This window comes from Aythya fuligula, chromosome 11, assembly GCF_009819795.1.
Source record: "Aythya fuligula isolate bAytFul2 chromosome 11, bAytFul2.pri, whole genome shotgun sequence".
NCBI classification, from domain to species: Eukaryota; Metazoa; Chordata; class Aves; order Anseriformes; family Anatidae; genus Aythya; species Aythya fuligula.
In genome coordinates this window covers 131505-151209 of record NC_045569.1, presented here as the reverse complement: position 1 = coordinate 151209, position 19705 = coordinate 131505, and the positions used below count along the sequence as shown (strand labels likewise).

The window sequence follows — 19705 nt, the reverse complement described above, 5'->3', positions numbered from 1 at the left end:
ATTAAATGAGGCTGTAGCAAGGTGGGGGTTGGTCTGTTCTCCCACGTGCCTGGTGACAGGAGGAGGGGGAATGGGCTGAAGTTACACCAGGGGAGGTTTAGGTTGGATATTACAAAGAACTTCTTTACTGAGAGGGTTGTTGGACAGTGGAATGGGCTGCCCAGGGAAGTGGTGGAGCCACCATCCCTGGAGGTCTTTAAAAGACATTTAGATGTAGAGCTTAGTGATATGGTTTAGTGGAGGACTGGTTAGTGTTAGGTCAGAGGTTGGACTCAGTGATCTTCGAGGTCTCTTCCAACCTAGATGATTCTGTGATTCTAATTTCCAAACTAACAGTGACAAATTTGTGACAAAACAGTGACAAACAGTGACAAAGCACTATAATAAATACATGCAATCCTGCCCCAGGTATTTTATTTTTCTATGACTACCGGCAAAAAAAAAAATATATACCCTTCATTTTGTCATTTCATTTGTATGGAGGAATGTGAGGCAAATTTAGTAAAATATAACTTACTACAACTAAGTGTAGTTATAAGGAAGTTATACTTCCATGGAGTGGTAGAGCTTAGATGGCAGTGAGGGGTAAAGAAGAGACTGCAGCAACACAAGTAACTTGAACACTGTTAAAACAGAAATTTTAATCAAAAATTATACATGTTTTCTTCAATTTTGTACCTGGTTACTTTCCTTCCAACATTCTCATTACTAAACACAGTTTCATATGCTTCAATATTTAATAATGCCATTATTCCCATTTTCCTTGTACCTGGGCTGGATTTTGCTCTTAGTTATGTAACAGTTAGCTGAACTTTTCAAATTTGATTATTTTTTTTATATGCATCTATATTTAAGTAACTATTTCCATCCCCATTATATTTAACAGCTGTATATCTTTGTCCAAAACATGTTCAGAGAGGATCACTGGAAAGTATTAAGTGAAAATAACAGAAATGTTTTTGTACACAAGAGGTCATTATTTAGACGCTTATACTAAGACCATAATTACTGACTAGAAAATGATTGCAGATAAGATGGTTGTAACTGATAGTTATAAATAGTCACTGTCAAACACATAATCATGGAATAATCAACATGCATTATATCTAATTATCTGCTCAAGAATAGGCAAAAAACAAAAGCAAGTCTGTGCTATGTGCCAGCTGCAATATTGAACAGCTATGGTTTGAACAAAAAATAATTAAAAATGGCCTGTATAATTTGAGTGTTTATACAAAGGGGTCTGATCTCCCTTTTAAGCACACATGCAAACCACCATCAGTGAACAGAAAATGTATACCAAATGAAGAGACTTCGCTATGTATGTAATATAGCTTTAAATAATAATTCGTTTAGCCAAGCACAACTCCCTAACATGCTATTTTAAGATATATTCATCTGCCAAAATGTACAGGGTATACCATTAGGCTCCCATTCTCCCACGTGTACAAATTCTTGTCTCTAAGACTGTATGAAAGCATAGCAAGAACAGACTGTGAAGATCGTAACTCAAAACTTATATCAATCTGCTTTTCTTTCAATAAATCAAAAGCAAAACTTACTGTAATATCCTTAGTATCAGTAACATACATAACTCCACATGCTATGAATGCATTACCAGCCTTGGACTTAGGATATGTGGTATTGATATGCCGAATGACTGAAAATGTTTCTTCATCAATGTGTGCCACTATTATATTTTCATCAGTGCTTGAGGCATATATAATCCAAAGACCCTTTTCATCTACTGCCACGTTGAAATATGTCTTCGAGTTAGCAAAGAGGTAGTTACGACCATGATATAAGGCATTTTCAATTGGCAGTGTGCCCAAGGATGCTTTATCAAGCCCAAATCTGAAATGAAAATAAAATAAGTATTTAGTATTTTGTGTTAGAATTTTGTTTTTATATACAAAGGTTGGTTGTATTGATTCAGTGTACATAATGATAGAAACGTAGCTAAAAATAGTTGAGTTTAAAGACCATTCTGGTATTTTTTACGTTGTACTCCACTCAAAGCATCTTCCAAAACACTAGGAGAAAATTCTAGTGTAATAACAATTTAAAAGGTGTGCAATGACATGAACTCACTTTGGTAGGTTTCACTTTATTTAGTTTATGAACTTTATTATCTCTAGGGTGAAAGAAGCCAACTAAAAGAAAGAACGGGTATGAAAAAGAATTAGATATCAGGTGAAGCTCCAAACTTATAACTGAAATCAGTACTGAAATTTGCTTTCTACTGGATGGGAACAAAGGAAGAAAATGACCAAACTGGCATGAATTCTGGGCAGGATCACCTAGTCTTAGAGCTTGCCTTTTGAAAGAGGTTCAGATAATGCAGTGATTTGCTCAAATAAACATCAAAGGAATAGAAATTCTACTTTTGCTGAGCCAAAATTCTGACCTTGAACCGGCCTCCAACAGGACAGCCTAAATGTCTTATCTCTGATGTATAAAATTGTTTTTATTCCTTGAAATTCCTTAATAGGATGATAACCTGAGGACAGTGGCATTTAGCAGTTAAAATTGAGTTCCTCTACTAACTAGTTCAGAAGAGTAATCAGCTACTATCAAGACATATATGCAGTTAGTCACAGAACAATGTCGTTCTTTAGTAAAGGCAGAGTGTACTTTATCTTTTTAATTAATGTATTCTGTAGTGCAGAATTACAGCACATTTCACTGTGACTTCTGTGTAACTATATAGCTCATTTCCTCAAATAAAGGAAAAGCATTACTCGGTACAAGAATCTGCTACAGTTCCAAAAGTCTTCTGAATGGACAGACTTGACATGAGCACTTCACATCCACGAACTTTCAACATAAGAGAAAAATACTGGAACACTCATTTTTCTGTGAAGAGTTGTTGATAGCATATGCAGGAAAATCATCCTAAGAAAAGAATGACTAGACTATCAAAATGATTTTTGTCAGCTTCTGTAAAATTGAAGTATGCAGCAACTCTATATTCCAGCAGCATATGTGTGCACTAAAAAATGCTTCAAGGCTGGAGAAGATTTCTGAAAAATGCATATCAACTCAGTCAATCTTATTAATCACTTCATGTTGGTAAATAGCTTCATGCAAAAGCTACAAGAACAGACCTTAGCAGGAACAGTTATATAGAAATACAGCTTTTCTTCAGGAGGTTATTCTATAAATAGCCAACAAGACAAAAAGTATATCAAGATTCATTAGAAATGTGCAGGATCTGCAACATAGAACACCATGTCTTTTCCTCTTTCATGTGAAAATTCTGAAGGGAGCAGCAAAGTGATGTTTCATTCCTGAGGTTCTCTTTCTCTCACCCAATCAAGCACAGTCCAGCCTAGAACTCCAAGTGGTTCAAAGAGTCCTTAATCTTCTGCCAGCTTGGGGTAAACGGTGAGATTCAGGTAAACGTTTCATCAACCATGGGGAAGATCAAGCTACAAAGTTTTCTGATCATCTGAGATGAGTAAGTCAACCAAAAAGGAATACAGGTGGGAGAACATTAGACAAAGGAGAAAGGGGTGAAACATTCCAAAATGTGTCAAACAAAGCTAGTTTTTAAATGTGTTTTTATAGTTTTTAGTCAAAATAGTTTTTAGTCAGCTTTTAAATATGACAGTAAACTCCTTACAACATTTGCAAAATCAACTAGATAGGTCCTCATCTGTTATTCACATTAATGAATCAAATTCACATCAATACAAAAGTCCCAGAAGCTTTATTGCAGCCCAGAAACAAGGACTTTACTATAACAAAATTCACAGTGCCTAATCCTGTCTATGCTGAAGGTAAATAAAGTGAATAACTGAAAACAAAGACCATCTCTCAGCAAATTAGAGAGTTTTTGAAATTTCCACAAACAGCTTGTGTTTGTCTGTATATGAAGGCAGTTCCAAATTAGCAGTGCCCAAGCAAGGGCAAGGAACTTCTCTCTCATCACTGTGCATTGCTTAGACAGAGATGGTCATTAAAAAGGTTTAAACAAAAAGTCCTACAGATATTTAAAGGAGGTTACCAAAAATTGAGCTTGTCTTTGGCAGAACAAATATTATAGAATCCAAGCAGCTTGCTCACATTCCTTGGCATCCAAATGAATATAGGAAGAAGGCACTCACACCTGCTTGGGTAGAGACATCAAAGTATAGAAATGTTCTTGGCTCAAACATCAGAGTCATGTAGTGGAGCTTGAAAGCAGTTGCAATCTTTCACTTGCCCTTGGACTGCCTTTCTTTGGCACTCCACACAAGATGAGATTTTGGTTTTGATTTGTATTGTCGTCAGTAGAAAGTGAGGAAATAAAGATGTAATTCCCGGTTCAAATTCAGAAAGACACATTGTGAGAGTTACAGAAACTTAATATGAAGAAATCAAACAGCAGAACCACTCCTCCACAGTGGAATTTACACCAGGTCACTACGTCCTCAGCTGATGCCTTAGTGCATTCCTCTGCACTAGCAGCATTAACAACTCCTACCAGCAAAGAACAGTGCTATTTGAGAATAAGGCATGTGTGTCAACCCAGCAAGAAGCTCTGGAAAGCCAAAATATTCCATAAGTGGGCTTCAGTCATGGAATCCCGTATCTGTGTCCCCCAGACTGCAACTGAACCGATTTCCACCCTGATGCAGGTACACATGCACAGGTTATTTTCTTCAATTGTGCTCTTTTTTTCTGAGCCCCAAATTCATTAGTCAGTTCCCACTTCTTTCTGGCAATTATGAACACAGCAAAGAATTCAAGTGCAAGAACACCCAGAGCAGTGTAATGTATAATACAAAGCTCATGGACCCCAGGACAGACAACAGAAAAAATCCATTGTCATCTCTGCACGCAGCATCTTTTCAATCTGCAGGCCCAGTTGTCCTATATATATCATGTATCATGTAGCAAACGACATAGTTAGAGCTGAACAATGTTTAAAGAACTGACCTTCACATCAGAGAAACGGTTGAAGACTACCCTCCCAGTTCCTCTGCTCCCACAGATTCTGCACACACAGACTCTATGGAAGGCCAATGGCCAACATTCCAGTTGCAGACAGAAAAAAAAGTTAGTTGTTCTGTCCTGGAAAGAACTCTGAACCATTTCCTCTATTCTCCCTATTTTAGGTAGGACCAAAAAGAAACATAAAATGGTACAGAAAAAAAGGTTGTCTTAATCTAACTATATTTGACTTACTTCAGAATGACATTGGTTCCTCCCTTTTGATAGTACAGATGATTGTTTTGTACTGCATGACCACATCCATAGAAGAACCCTGTGATGTTAATGATTCTGTAGCTATCATTCAGCAAGGCATTGGAATTCTCATATTCTTTGATAGAGTTTCCTAAATGAAGAGAAAAACAGCTATCTAGTTTATCTAGTTTCTGAAATCTCTACTACAATTCAATCAGAATCAAGTTTGTGACAGACAACAATCTTATTTGTGTTTTCAACAGTGATTTAATGTTCTGGAATATGCTAAAATAACCCAGAAACAAACACCAAGAACCTACAGAGGTGTTCAAGGGCCTGCTTACCACTGAATGTGCTGAGCCCTAATTCTGAACATAGTTGGTAAATTGTCAAAATATTTCCTTTTTCCACTTAGTTCTTGGAAATTATCCTGCAGTAAATGTAGCTCATGCAGCATCTGATTAATTTTCGTGTTTTCCTAAATAAAAAGGCAAAAGTACTAGCTACAATTTAAGCTATTAAAACTATAAGGGAACCACTGAAAGAAAAGAATACAAAGACGTGAACAACAGACATTTAAATTTGCATTGATTAAAAAAAAATAATCCTCAAACTATTTTCAGTCAACACCAGATCCTGAAAATGTCAGAAAATACTTCAGATATCTATAGCCATATGTATAGTTAAGTATTATATTGGCAACATGGAAAATATTCTGAAAAATATGTGAGTAAAAACAGACTTTATGAGAAATATTAATTTGGATTGAAAGAATTTAAAAGCAATGTTAATATAAAACTGACTTTTGATGAGTAAGTACTACTACTATACCTGAAAAATGCATGGTAAGCCAAATCCTTTCATCACTTATATTTGCAGGTTCTCGCATCCAAGTTCCAAACGTTTGCTGTACACTGACAAAGTGAACAGGACTTCCTACAGATGTTATGACACATTCTAGTAGAGAAAGAGCACACATGCATTATCTATGTTAGAGTACAAAAACAGTAAGGAGCAGTTAGTCTCACCCCCTCTGTAATAGGTTACCAGCTTTTTTTGAATGATCAAGGGCTCTGTCTTCAGATTTTCCAGCCAGAGTGTCATCATTTGGTACAGCACATGTCTCACCTAGAGTTGAGAGAAAAGGGAAAACATGATATCTTTCTATATGCAACATGACAGATACATAGTCAATGACTTCATCAAACTAAAGTAATAACAACTGGGATTTTATTTCACCTGGAAAAAAGTAGTTCTGGTAATTAAAAAAAAAAAAAAAAAGAGAGAGAGAGAGAAACAGAGAGAAAGGGAAGATTTTAAAAAAAGGCATTTGCTCTCACTTCTGCCAAGGAAATGAAGTGTTTGTGCTTGTCTGTTCCCTTAAAATTGTTGAGCTGACAGACAACTTTGAGGAATAAATAATTCTGCCAACAGATTTAATTCTCTAGCTGTGAATTCCTGAGCAAGTGCTTAGAAAGACTGTGTTGTGCCTTTCCTTAGATAACAATAGATAACTGAAACAGCTGGCATCTGGCTGACTTATCAGTAATACAACAAATGCTTCCTTGAGAATGAGCGATGACTAAACTCAAGTTTCATGCCCAAATCTAGATACACCATCAGAGGGGGTGTGCTCTGTAGGCAACTGTGGAAGTTTTGCACTTGTCATTAATTTCCAAAACAGTAATGTACTAACACATACACTGAGCACTTTATGCATAAGAATGCAGGTCATTCATCCATGACATTAAAGTAGCAGAGGGAAGTTATACGCCACATTCCATATAGAAAAATGGTTCACAGAAGCAACAAATAAACAACTGCAAACATTTTCCCCCAGCCCTCAACAATTTTTTAAAGGTTAACTGATTGGGTAACTGATTGGGTTTTCTCTAACATTTACTGTTTAATCAATGCCTTAATTAAGTTATTTATAGAACTTCTTCTGTAAAGCCTTCTTTAAAAGACCTCTTTTCTGCTTTAAATCAGTGCAATGTTTCATTTTACTTAGAATTAATAATCACAGAGAAGAGTTCTCAGTTCTGTGCTGAAGATATCGTGATTTCACTGTAGGCTTGTTTTCTAATCTCATTTCTAACATTCATCTCCTTACACATTTTCACTGCCTAACATGCAGCCTGCAAATTCTTTTAGACATGCACTTTCATTGTTGCTTTCCAATAGATTTCTGGGCTTCATGGGGCTGTGATGAAGTTTAAATGAGTAAAATAGCAAAAATATGAAATAACTATAAAGTAATGCTGAAAGGGTAGTGTGACATTGAGGAAAGTAAGGGCAGATTGCACTGCATTGCTGTTTTCTCCTTAAAGTTATATCCTGTCTTTGTTCACAGAGAAAGAAAATACTCCAAGATAGAGCAAAAAGATCACATATTTCTCCCATCCATTTTTCTAGGACATTCACTGATATGGCATTAAACATGGTAATTGATCACAACTTATCTCTCAAAAAAGGCACAAACAGTCAATCCAGCTGTAGGAAGATGTATGCCTATAACTGGAATCTAGCAATCCCTCTAGGTCACTTTCCAGCTTCTGATCTCAAAATATTCTCAAAATATCTCAGAGAAGGAATCCATTCCACAGAAATTATAAATTGAAATGCACAATGTATTAGTCTCAGCCCAAGAAAACTGATAAAGTTAGCTGTGTGAGCAGTTCCCTATACAGTAATTTATCTAACAATACGGAATAATCAAGGTCCAAGCCTGTGTTTCTGGTGAAGCTGAATGCACTATTCAGATTTGAGAATGTTTGCAATACTCTCTGAGAATTTTCAGCTGCAGGAAACAGAAAACAACTAAGATTGAAAAGACAGTTTTGTTTTGTTTTTAATCAGAGACTACTATGTGAAATTTTCATTGCTTTCTTTCCACCAAAAAAAAAAAAAAAGAAAAAAAGATAAATATCCTGATTCTCATCCTAAAATATTCTGGATGACAGTTAATGGAGTTTACAAGATATGAAAACTATTGATTTGGTTTATCTGGGGGAGGGTGTGAAGGGATGTTTTGTTTTGTTTTTTTAGAATTAGCTAACAGTACCACTGAGATCAAACACACCTGAGCTTGCAACTAATTATTGTATTCTCTTAAGGAAATTAAATTTTGAAAAAAAAAAAAAAAAAAAGTAAAACTTGATTTAGATAAATCATTCTTATATTCTCAAGCAATAAGTTAATTACAGTTATAAATCAGCATGTGCATTCTCTTTTCTTCAAAGGGATATGAAGATTTAGTTACAAAAGGTGATTTATTTTTGCGTTATGGTGACACAGTCTACAGGCTCATAAAATGTAAATGCTCACAGAGGAACACCTCTTCTCTGCAAAGTTATTTGAATATAACTCCTATTTGCACACTGGGATTTCAAAACCATCAGAAATCCATGCAATAAAGGTTATCTCTCCAAAGCACTTCAGTCTGTTTCAACACTTGGAAAGAGGCTACCTGAGTAAATGGTCCAATTTTATCTTGTACATGTGTTTCTGAATTTCAAATAGGATCAGATTTCTGTTCAGCTATCCACTTTCCACTGTAAAGAGACTCTTTGGGCTCCTTTCTGATAATTCAATACCCAGCATCTCCCAATTGAGATTCTCACATGCTACTACAATTACAGTTATGTTCTACATTAAGAATAAGAGGCAGAAATCATTGCTGTATGTTCCATCCGGTATTAAATATTCTCTAGTTAATAGCACTTATTAAAAAAAAAAAAAAATCTTTTTACCAAACTGGAGAGTGATGGCTAAGGGGAAAAGATGATGCTAATGCAGGTACTAGTGTTAGCTCACTTGAAACTACTCTTAGCTAAAACAGACATCACCAACAGCTAATCACTAGTTTTCTCCTTGCAGTACACATTGTAGGTGCTAGACATCTTTAGACATGTTTTGCTTGCAAGATGAAGGGCTACTAGTGTCAAACTGGCAGAAGGGAGAACTATTTCAAATCCATTACAACTGAAACCTTTTTTCTCAACACTTGAGAACTGTGGGCTCCCTCTGCAACTTTACTATTGCAACATAAGATCAATATCACCCTATTAACGGTGAGACATAAAAATCAAGGTGCATGTTTTATACTTAATAACTACATGAATTTCTTGGTCTATTCCCTTTTGATATGCCTCTCAAGAAGCTACATTCCCAATTATAAAAGGAATGCCACTGAACCAAACACTGTCACAGAGAGCTACCTTCTTTTATAGAAATATGAAAGAAAAATTAGGAACTGAGACATTCTTTGTTATTCTTTTGTTGGATCACTCTGACCTCCCTGAAAACAGATTTCTCAGCTAGGGGAAAAATTCAGAACTGTAGGGATAGTAACAGTCACTGAAAGCTACAATCATTTTTGACATCAAATTTAATTCCATTGAGGGGTAAAGGATAAGGACAACAGGGACCAGATCCAGTATGTAGATCCAAGCCCAAAGGTTTACTTCCATTCTCAAGCTGGAGTAAGCTAGAAATACAAATGCTGTTCTAGCACAAGCTTCTCTTTGCATTTTATTATCAGTTAATAGCTTGAGCCAAATTTTCCAGTTATCACAATACAACAGTTTTTGCAGAGCCCATGTTCCAGAGCATCCAAGGCCAGCAGCTCATCTCACCTCCCCTTGTTTCACTGTCCAATAAGAAATGCTCTCAGATAACATTTCTGGTCAACATTTTCTAAAGTTCAGTGACTTCACACATCCATTTTGAAATACTTATAAAACATGGCTGCTGAGTTTTACAATAAAATGAGTGAGAACATCCTTGATTTGCAAGCACCAGGGTGTCCCCTTCACCTCCTCCCAAATATAAAAAGAAGGGAGGAGAAGAGAGGAGAGGAGGGGAGAGAACCTGATGGCAGCTCCTAAATTTTAGCAGACAATCTATGAACTGGCATTCTAACCAGCTGCACGGGTTCTAAGAGTATTTGCTGTGTAATTTGCAGCCAGTCACTGCAGCAGTTTGAAGGAAGTCTGCTCTGTTTTTAATTTTTACTTTCTGTAGCTCACCAACACAGATACAGTAGAGCAAATAAGAGAGTCTAGTTCATGAATTGGGATGCAATAATGATAAGAAGCAAAAAAAATGAAAACAAGTCAAGATCACCTTGCTCCAAAAACTTCCATAATCAATTAGACATGGAGCCTTTTGCCTTCCTCCAGCTAGTCTACCTTGCATTGGTTCTGTCAATAACCAGGCAATTTAATTTTGCAGAATACAGTGAAATGCAACCTGGTTAACAGGCATTGTATTTATACATAAAATTAAAATTCTGCCTTTAAAAGCTAAAAATATCAACAGCACTTCTCTTGCTTTCCAAATACATTCTATCTAGCAGAAAAACCCATTTGTAAACACTGTTTTAGCATTGGAATAGTATGAGTAAAAGACAAATATTATAGATAGCTTGCTGCCTTACCAGGAGTGCATTTCAACAAAACATATAAGTACATACTCAGCTTTAAGTTTTTTCAGTTTTACTTATGCCAGGAGAATTAAATACCTGCTTATTGTTCCATGAGCCTTGGAGCAATGGGTTTTGAACCAGCTAATAATATCAAAAAGAACAACGGAAAGAACTAACCTGTGCATTTGTTGCTGTATATGTTCTCCTGAAGCTGTGTTTTACCTTTACGTTTTCTTGGAGGTCCTGGGAGTCCAGGTGGTCCAGGAGGCCCAGGGGGTCCAGGTTCACCTTTTGCACCTATGTAAAAAATGAAGTACAATGTTGCAGCCCCTGCATGCAAGCAGACAATCTGCAGAAAACCATATATGTCCACATGATGGACTTTTGGAGATCTCTGAAAGAGCCTCTGAATTCTTAAGAGGTTTTTGTGTGATCAATAAACTCCCTGAAATGCTCTTTCTTAGAATGTGAGCCATCCAGAACTTCACAAGTTCTAAGACATGAATGCAATTTAATCTGTCTGGATTACAAGTGCATTAGAGAGTTATAAACCACTATTGCCTTTTATATTGTGATTTTTAGGACTTCAACTTAAGAGGCTACAGTTTTAGCAACTTATAATGTAGCTGCCATGATGTTTCCTTCATGTATTCGAGTGGAAATCTGCTCTCATTTTCTAATACATAAATAAAACTACACTGCAAGAAAGAGCAAAAGATCAACTGTCTTGAAGTGTAGTAGAAAGGGTGGAATTCATGTACACCTCAACACAAAGACCAAATAGAAGAGTATTTGTGAAGAATTGCATTATAAATGAAACACACTCCCCTAGGAAGTCCTTTTAATTTTTGGAGCTCCACACACCCTTGAGACTATTACTGACCAATACTAATATCTAAACTGTAGCAATACCCAAAAACTTCACTGTGGATAATGTGGTTATGTTAGTTGGTCCTACTCTTGCAGAAGCAGAGTGTATCTTTTTCTGTCATGTACGCTACTGCAAGAGACCTCTTCTTCTTCTTACCTTCTAACACTACATCATTGTTTGCATTCCCCTTTTCACCCTTTGCTCCTCTTGCGCCTTTTCCACCTGGCATACCATCTTTGCCAGGTAAACCCATTTCTCCAGGTTCTCCTTTCTGTCCTTGATCACCTTTTTGTCCTGGCATGCCTAGAAATAAAAAGCATTTCAGTACCAAGAACATTGTTGCATTAATCACACAGTTCCTAAAATCAGTGCATTTTGTTGAAATACAAAACATATTTACCCTTGTTGGTGGTTTTCTTTTGTGTTTGTTTGTTTTTTTCACTTGTATTTTTCTGTATTGTTGTAATTTGCTTTGATTTCAAAGGAACTTTATAACCAAATAAGCAGGGGAATGGTGTATAATTCATTAGGTGTGAAGAATGTTTTCTTTACCTAGTAATCTCTGAGTTTAGAACATGAAACATGGAGACCTGGGCCTTGCCAATGCTGGCTAGAGTATTTCTGGACTAGGAACACTAAGGAAAAAATATGAAGTCAGTTGTTTTACATTTGTAGGGCATTAAAGAAGAAGTGCACTTTCATAGCACCTCTTTTCTTAAAGCAATGTCTTTATGTACTAACTTCATGTACTAACATTACAACACATTGTACTTTCAACATTTTCTATGTCCCAGCAGAGCATAGACTCAGCCACCCAGCAACCTTTTCACGTGGCTACTATTCCCTGCCCCTACACTTGTTACAAGCATGATCAGTCCAAATATTTTTTGTGCTTTATCAAAGCAAAAGTAGCTTTGATTTAGCAAAGTAGCATTTTTAACAAGACATTCGTTTGTCCTGTGTAATCTCAGCTAGAATATTTTGCAAAAAGGAAAACAATGCTGTGTTTATAAAACTGACATATCAAAACTTTTCACCCTCTATCTTTGTGTCAGCTAGTATTTTCATGCTTTAGGAGAGAAGCATTAACCATCATAAGACTGGAAATATGTGTTCTTGCAGGCATAGGTTTCAAATACATTACATTTGTAAGCACTTGAGAGGAAATTGCTTGTTCATCTACTTAAAGTTTCACTGTTTAAATTGACTCTGTGAAACCAGAAACAATTACTCTTTTGGGGTGAAATCTGAAATGCATCTTTGGCACAATTGCCAAATTGCCATGCAATAGGGTGAAAAAAACAGACTAATAGGTGGGCCGCTATAAATATAAATGCTAGCATCAGCCAACCTACTTATTAACATACACTTCTCTATCTTCCCCTCACCCCAGCATTATCCCGATGCCCTTCTGTCTCCTTACTTTCCTACCATGTGCAAACCACTGTTTTGTCACTCTGCCTTGAAGAACCAATTATCCATCAGTGTTTTCAATTAACTATGACGCATCAGATATGTCTGTAAAGCAATTACTGCTTTACACCTTTACAGTAATTTACAGCCTCAGAGCACAGTAACTGTCACCCACTGCACAGTGATTTGTAGAATCAAGGATCTGAGAGACAACAGCACTTCTCTGTGTTATTAGCAGATATATGTCAGGGTGAAATCAGTAAATTAGGACAAACAGTTTCCTTGACCAGCATAGAAAATTGCTTGTGGACTGCATGCAGCCTATGGGCTATTTAGCAGAGTTACTCTATTTGTGTAGATTATATTAAAATAGTACCTAGAGACTCTGCTGCATTACAAAGTCTATCTGCAACCCAAAAAAAAAAAAAAAAAAAAAAAAAAACAAAAGCTGCTCCAAGAGTTTCCATATTAAACAGACAGTTTAGAAAAAAAGAAAAATATGGAAATACAGTTTCCCCGCCATGATTATTATGTATCTGAAAGCAAAACTATGGTAACATGAAACTCCCACTCCCAAACTCTTGCTCTGTTGGTTGTTTTTTTTTAAACCACCTGAAGTCAAAGCATCCTTATGTTGGAAGGTTGAGGGAATGGAAATATTCTTGTAAAGACAGTATTTAACAGCAAACTCAGAATACTGAGATGCAATTAATCTCATTCAATAGCTTTAATTTGCATTATTCAATAGCATATATATACTATGGAATAAATCTGAAGTAATCTACAAAAACTTAGTGTAAGACAAAGAATTTTACAGAGTTCTGCAATGTACAAATTCTTTGTAAACATTAAAACCCTTCTCCTTGTAACAAAGGTCTAAAAGTAATTGCATTTGAATATAACAGCAAGAAAGTTTTTTTTAACAGCAAAGAAAAAAAAAAATACCTATTTTTCCTCTTTTTCCATTTACTCCGGGTTCTCCCTTTTGACCTGGTATACCTGGGACTCCATCTGATCCATTGTAGCCAGGGAGCCCATCAAGTCCAGCAGGCCCTGAACAAGCCAAACAGCATAATTGAATTTTCACTGTTAAATGCAATTTAGCCTTAAAATCACTAAATCTATATATATTATATTTATGTGTATATATTCTTTAGAAATACAAGATCCTTTAATTGGCCATTATGCTCTCCATGCCAATACAGTATCCTCCTAAAAAACACCCACAAACACAAAAAGTGAGCATTTGCCCTGGCCTTAGCATAAGAAAACTGACTGAACTGAATGCTGCACATATTTCGCACGAAGACCAGCACAGATCAGGCCACTTGAATGATCAACACAGTGGAACCCATTGTTACAGTCACTGTCAACATCAGAAATACATCTTCCACAGGCTTTGACATTGCTTATGATACAGGCTAGACTAATCTAACACAAGAAGAGCATTTACCTACTCATCCAGAATACTGTAGTACCAAACTTTGACTTGATACAGAAGGTATCATTCCCTTTGTCACTATTGAATCCCCACAAACAAAAAGTACCCAGTACTTTTCTGATAGAATTACTCTAAGCAGACCCACAGCAAAAGAAACCTGGAAAGCAAGCAAGTAACCATTCATATAGGCTAGCAACCATTATGATAATAGAAAGAAGGAAAAGTTATTATGGAATTGGAGGGGGGGGGGCGGGGTCAGAAACCAGTAACCAACAATTTTTAAGAGATATTTATAGTGTTATATTAAAATATGTTTGCCCTTTTATATATGTTCTTCACCTAAATGCTAGTTAACGTTTGTTTTTTACCACATACATTTCAATAGATGTGAAACTATTCTCTTCCCTCTGATACAAAAGCCTCCCTCCCACCACTTAAAGGGGCATAGGTTGACACAATCATAAAAGTTATAAAGGCAGTCATGCAACTTTCCCTTATTCTAATAGGCAAAGAAAGACAGCTGTTCTATAAAGATACATTTCTATATTTCAACATTTATACCAGCTTCTGTTTCAGTTACCTAAATACATTACGGCAATTATCAAAGTACCTTACCTGGTGGACCTGGGGGGCCTACATCACGGACATGCAAAAGAACACAAGAAAGAGAAAATGGTGAGTTTCTCCCAGCAAGGAAACAAAAAACAATTACAAATAGAACTGATTGGCATTAGATCAGGACAATAAAAAGGGGGAAAAGTCCGTCAGATTTCAAAATGAGCACCTATGGTTTTAGCTGTTTTGTATTAAAAACAGCCATTTGAACATGAGCACAAACTCACCTAGACTTACTGAAAGAGTATCCTTAAAAGCAGTTACATATACATACATGGTCGGCCTTTTGCAAATTTCAGTTGATAAAGACTTGACAAACAGCCACCTCTACAATATAACCTCACTCCGTTTAGGTGCCTTTCCAATGCCACAGACCCAAGCCATCCAACAATTATTACTTTTCTTTTATATAAGTTTTTTCCAAAATCTTCTTACACTAGAAAAATAGCTTAATAACACTGGTGAATGGCATGATCCTGTTACACACCATGCTTCCTTGTATTTCTCAGATTTTCCATTACTGTTCAGTATTCAGACTATTTCGATAGGCAAAATGGTCTTGTCATTCCTGTGAACTACATCTAAACCACAAACACTATTTTTTGCATGTGATTGGTCTCCAAACTGGACCAAGCTTCCCACAGAACCTGGTTAGTGAATTGGTTGGTGCACTAGAAATTGGACTTGCTTCAGTTATTCTGCAACATGTAATACAACAAAATCTGTCTTATTCGCTTATACTCTCTGACTTAATTCCAGCTTAAGGCCTTCTATGAGAAGAAAAGCATAGCAGGCAGGAGTAAAGCATTACTTGAAAGTGTTTCTGTAACAAGCTACATCTTATGTCCAATACATATTAAAAAAAAAATAAATAAAATAATAATAATAATAATAAAAAAAGCAGGTTAGGAGAATACAAAGGAAAGTGGGGTTGTTGTAATTAAAGAACTAAATTAGTGCTGTCAACACTTTATTCAGTTAAGTAGTGTCTTGTTTCAACAAAAAATCTCTAAAACAGAAAATAACAGAAGTTGCTGGATTTCCCTAAAAACGACAGTGTTCAGCATTAATTAGAAAGCATTACAAGTAAAGGGAAAATCATTTTATAATACCATTACAGTGATTATTCCTTTTAGTCAGTACTGGCAGTAACATCACTTAACAACTCACTCCCAATTTTCCAGTAAATGAACATTTTTTCCACACTACAATGGTACATTAGTACCTACAATTACTTTGTCATCTGAAACTAAGGATCTTGAGTATACTTGTATAAGCATAAGATAACTAAGAAAGGTGCTTGAGAAGTAATAAGTATCACAGAGGGTACATCTGTGTACATTATGGTAAATCTCTTGTATGCTGAAATCATATAAGCCACTTAAAAATATAAAAAAGACAGCAAGTGAAGTGTTTTATAAACTCCTAAAAAGTGGCTTATTTCTAATCTTCTCATTTCCAAAGTGAACACAATTCAGTCTGCTACAGTCTTCAAACTGCACCATACCCCTTCAGTTGGCTACTGCCTGATGTTCTCTTCATCAAGACACAGAAATTGCTCACATCATTTTGTGTCCCAGCTGTTCTAACTCCAGACTGCCAACAAGTGAAACCCAGCACACTGTCAACATGTTCCTAAGGCAGGGTAGAGGCAGGGTAGGTTAGCATATTGCCCTTCCAAGTCCCACTACTCCACAGAAGTTACAACAAGGAGAGTAAACACATTTATCCCACGGTAGCCTGGAAGTGTGGGGATACATACAAAAAATACCAAGGCTAAACATCAACTAGTATTTTAAATACACCCAAATCTATAAGATACGATTACAAAAATTACATAGGAAAGAAATAGCTCCAAGTAATATAAACTGAATTCCTTGACCTCCAGCATTTACTATAAGTAGGTATAGGTAAGCCCCAAAATAGCTCCTGTTACTTTTTTTTTTTTTTTTTTTTAAATAAATAACCCAACGGATTTATAAACTCTGATAAATACCTTAATTCTTGGACATTTTAAACTCTATCTACCTCAAGTTCTTTGAAAACATGGTAAATCTGTATTCTTGAAGGTATAAGTGTAATGTTTATAGTAACAAACATACCTGTTAAGCACACCCCTTTTGTGCTGTTACATAAATCCACCATCACCCGGACCTAATATTGCAAAGAAAGTAAAGTTTGAAACAATGCATGCTATAACGATTCAAATAAATTTATCTGGTCTAACTTTGACTACAGAAATCATTTTTCTTCTGTCATAAGTCTTTCTGTCAGTTTTGTTTTCATGTTGAAGTTTCAAACGTTTTGTCCCCTGAGCAGCCTGATCTAACGTCAACATCAGCCCTGATCTGAATGGGGTCTTGGACCAAATGACTTCCCGAGTCTCAGACATTCTAAGAAGTTTTAGATAAATTTTATGTAGCTGAGAGGAGCTAACTGGTTTTGAATATCAGAATTTCATTTTTCTCTATTCCTTCATCTCTCAAAAAAACTTGGCTTCTACACTGTAATTTGTAAAATGCACCTTGCCTGAGTGTTCTCTAATTCAAACTGCATTTTAATCTAAATGGTTTTGATGAGACTGCTGAAAGGATTACAACTTGCTTTGGAGCCCTCCAATTATCTCTGCATTGTATTTGCCAACCAGTGTGATCCCGCTGACAGTTAGAAAAAATAAAAATATGGCATTCAAGGAGTGTGTTATAGCAAGCAGCCTACATCAGAACAAAAAGATTAGCAATACAGCCTTCCAATCATCCAGCCTGACCTTTGCCAAGTAGAAAAGCTACAGATAAAAGTACTTTGTTTAAATTCTAAAGGCTTCACTTTCTTCAGAGGGAGAAAGGGGAGCAGGGGAAAGACAAAATAAAACATGAAGTAACTTCTCAGAAAATTAGACAGAGAGATGTAAGCCATCACCTTTTGCACAGTTTTAAATCTCACTTTCAGTCTTGGTGCTTACAAGATTATTGGACTGTTACTCTCTCATTAGTCTTTCTACTAGTGTATATGTCCTAATTTCCTATTTTAATCCCCCCCCCCCCCAAAAAAAAATACATATATTTATAAATACATAAAAATAAACAAACAAAATGCCAGAACCTAAAATATACTCATGCTATTAATGCTAAAATAAGATTTTTGATGCCTAAAGTTATTTCAAAGATTCTTGAACAGTGGCCATCCACAAAACAGAATAGATTCCCCCCAACCAGCTGTTGTGCAGAGCAATAGGATATCAGTACCCATAACACCCAACCACAAAAATCTGTGCCTCTGCTGCAAGACAGACTCTGCTCAGAAAAGACCTCCACTCAAGGCCTATATTCAACAGAGACCTGGAATATCATAGCTGTGAAAACCTATGCCATACCATCTCATTAGTTCTAATATTAATGCAGATGTTATCACTGCAATGACTTACTGACAAAAACATCCATGGGATGTTACTGAAAAGGTATTTCCTGTGAGAAGTTTTTGGAACCAAAATCAATAGCCACATCAGTAGGAGCCTTTTCTCCTTTCTTTGTGGGCTTAAACCTGCAATCTTTATTGGGACAGACTTCCCATTCAGGTTCCTTCAACAGCAATATTTTTCTTGCATTTCTTCAGACTCAGAACTCAAAAGCTTCTAAATTAATCAAAACTTTTCAGCTACTTAACTGCTCCTACATAGCAAGGATAATTTTGCACTGAAGTGCAAAAAGCTATGCAGTTTTGCCAGATAAAGGGAATGCTCTTGCAGCTACAGTTCTTCTCTTTCGACCCTTCATTTAACACCTTGAATTTAAAGCTCGCTAAAAGGGCACGACCTATTTCAGAAAAGCACGATGTCAAAATACCGCCTGGTAGCGTCCTGGTGAGACGCAGGACAGAGACACGGGCGACTCCACCAGCGGAGCAGAGGTTTGAAAACCTGCCACCTCCAAACCTGGCGGGCTGACCTTTTATTCCACCCCTTTTTGCTGTAGCTCCACTGAACCTCCTAGCGTTTCAAAGTCTGAGAGCGCTCCTCTGCCCTACCGGCACCAGGGAGTAGGTGAGCATCATCAGCAGCTCGTCCGTCTCGGCGCGCACGTGCCCGCGGGCGCGCTCGCCGCGGCGGCTCCGCTTGCTGCGGGGGGCGCCGGGAGGCGCCCGGGAAGGCCCGGCGGTGCCGCCCAGCAGGTCCCGGCCGGAGCCGGGGGCCGGGGGTTGCCGCGCCGCCTCCAGCCCCAGCTCCAGCTCCCGCAGCGCCGCGCCCAGCTCCCTCCACTGCGCCAGCAAGAAAAGCGTCCCGGCGGCGCTGAGCGCCGACAGCAGCCCCACGGCGGCCAGCAGCGCCCGCAGCGCCCGGCCGCCCGCAGCCTCCATCGCCGCCGGGCAGCGGCTGCCGGCGGGGAGGGCTTTATGGCCCCGCCGCGGTGGGCGTTATGGAGGGGCCGGCACGGGGCAGCGCGGCCGATCCGCGCCCCCCTCCCCGCTCCATCCCCGGGGGGCACCGGTCCCGGCCTTGAGGACTACCCCTGCGGTCCCCGGGAGCGGCCCTTGGGCGATATCCTCATTGGTTTCCTTCCCCGAGGCCGAGATGTCAGCCGTCAGGGATCGCAGAGCAGGAAAATCCCTCCCGGTGTGCTGCCAGGCTGCAGCCCCAGCAGGCTCTTTGCATTCGTAAGAACAGTGTACAGAATTCACCAAGAGCACTACCTGCAGCTTTAGATGTCCAAGTGTGGCTGGAATTTTTCAGATTATTCCTTGTGTGACACGGAGTATCATGTTATCTCTC

At 37.7% G+C, this 19705-nt stretch overlaps 1 protein-coding gene across 1 annotated transcript; it reads right to left on the bottom strand.

Moving 5' to 3' along the window:
* Positions 1-612: 612 nt before the first annotated feature.
* Positions 613-19308, bottom strand: GLDN (gliomedin). Its single transcript, XM_032195290.1, has 10 exons — positions 18964-19308; positions 17043-17094; positions 14941-14958; positions 13830-13937; positions 11628-11774; positions 10778-10897; positions 6220-6300; positions 6004-6129; positions 5173-5323; positions 613-1854 (listed from the first exon to the last, which is right to left on the bottom strand). Exons 1-10 carry the CDS (start codon positions 19291-19293, stop codon positions 1395-1397), a joined length of 1593 nt encoding a protein of 530 aa, XP_032051181.1. The 5' UTR covers positions 19294-19308; the 3' UTR covers positions 613-1394.
* Between the last annotated feature and the right edge of the window lie 397 nt (positions 19309-19705).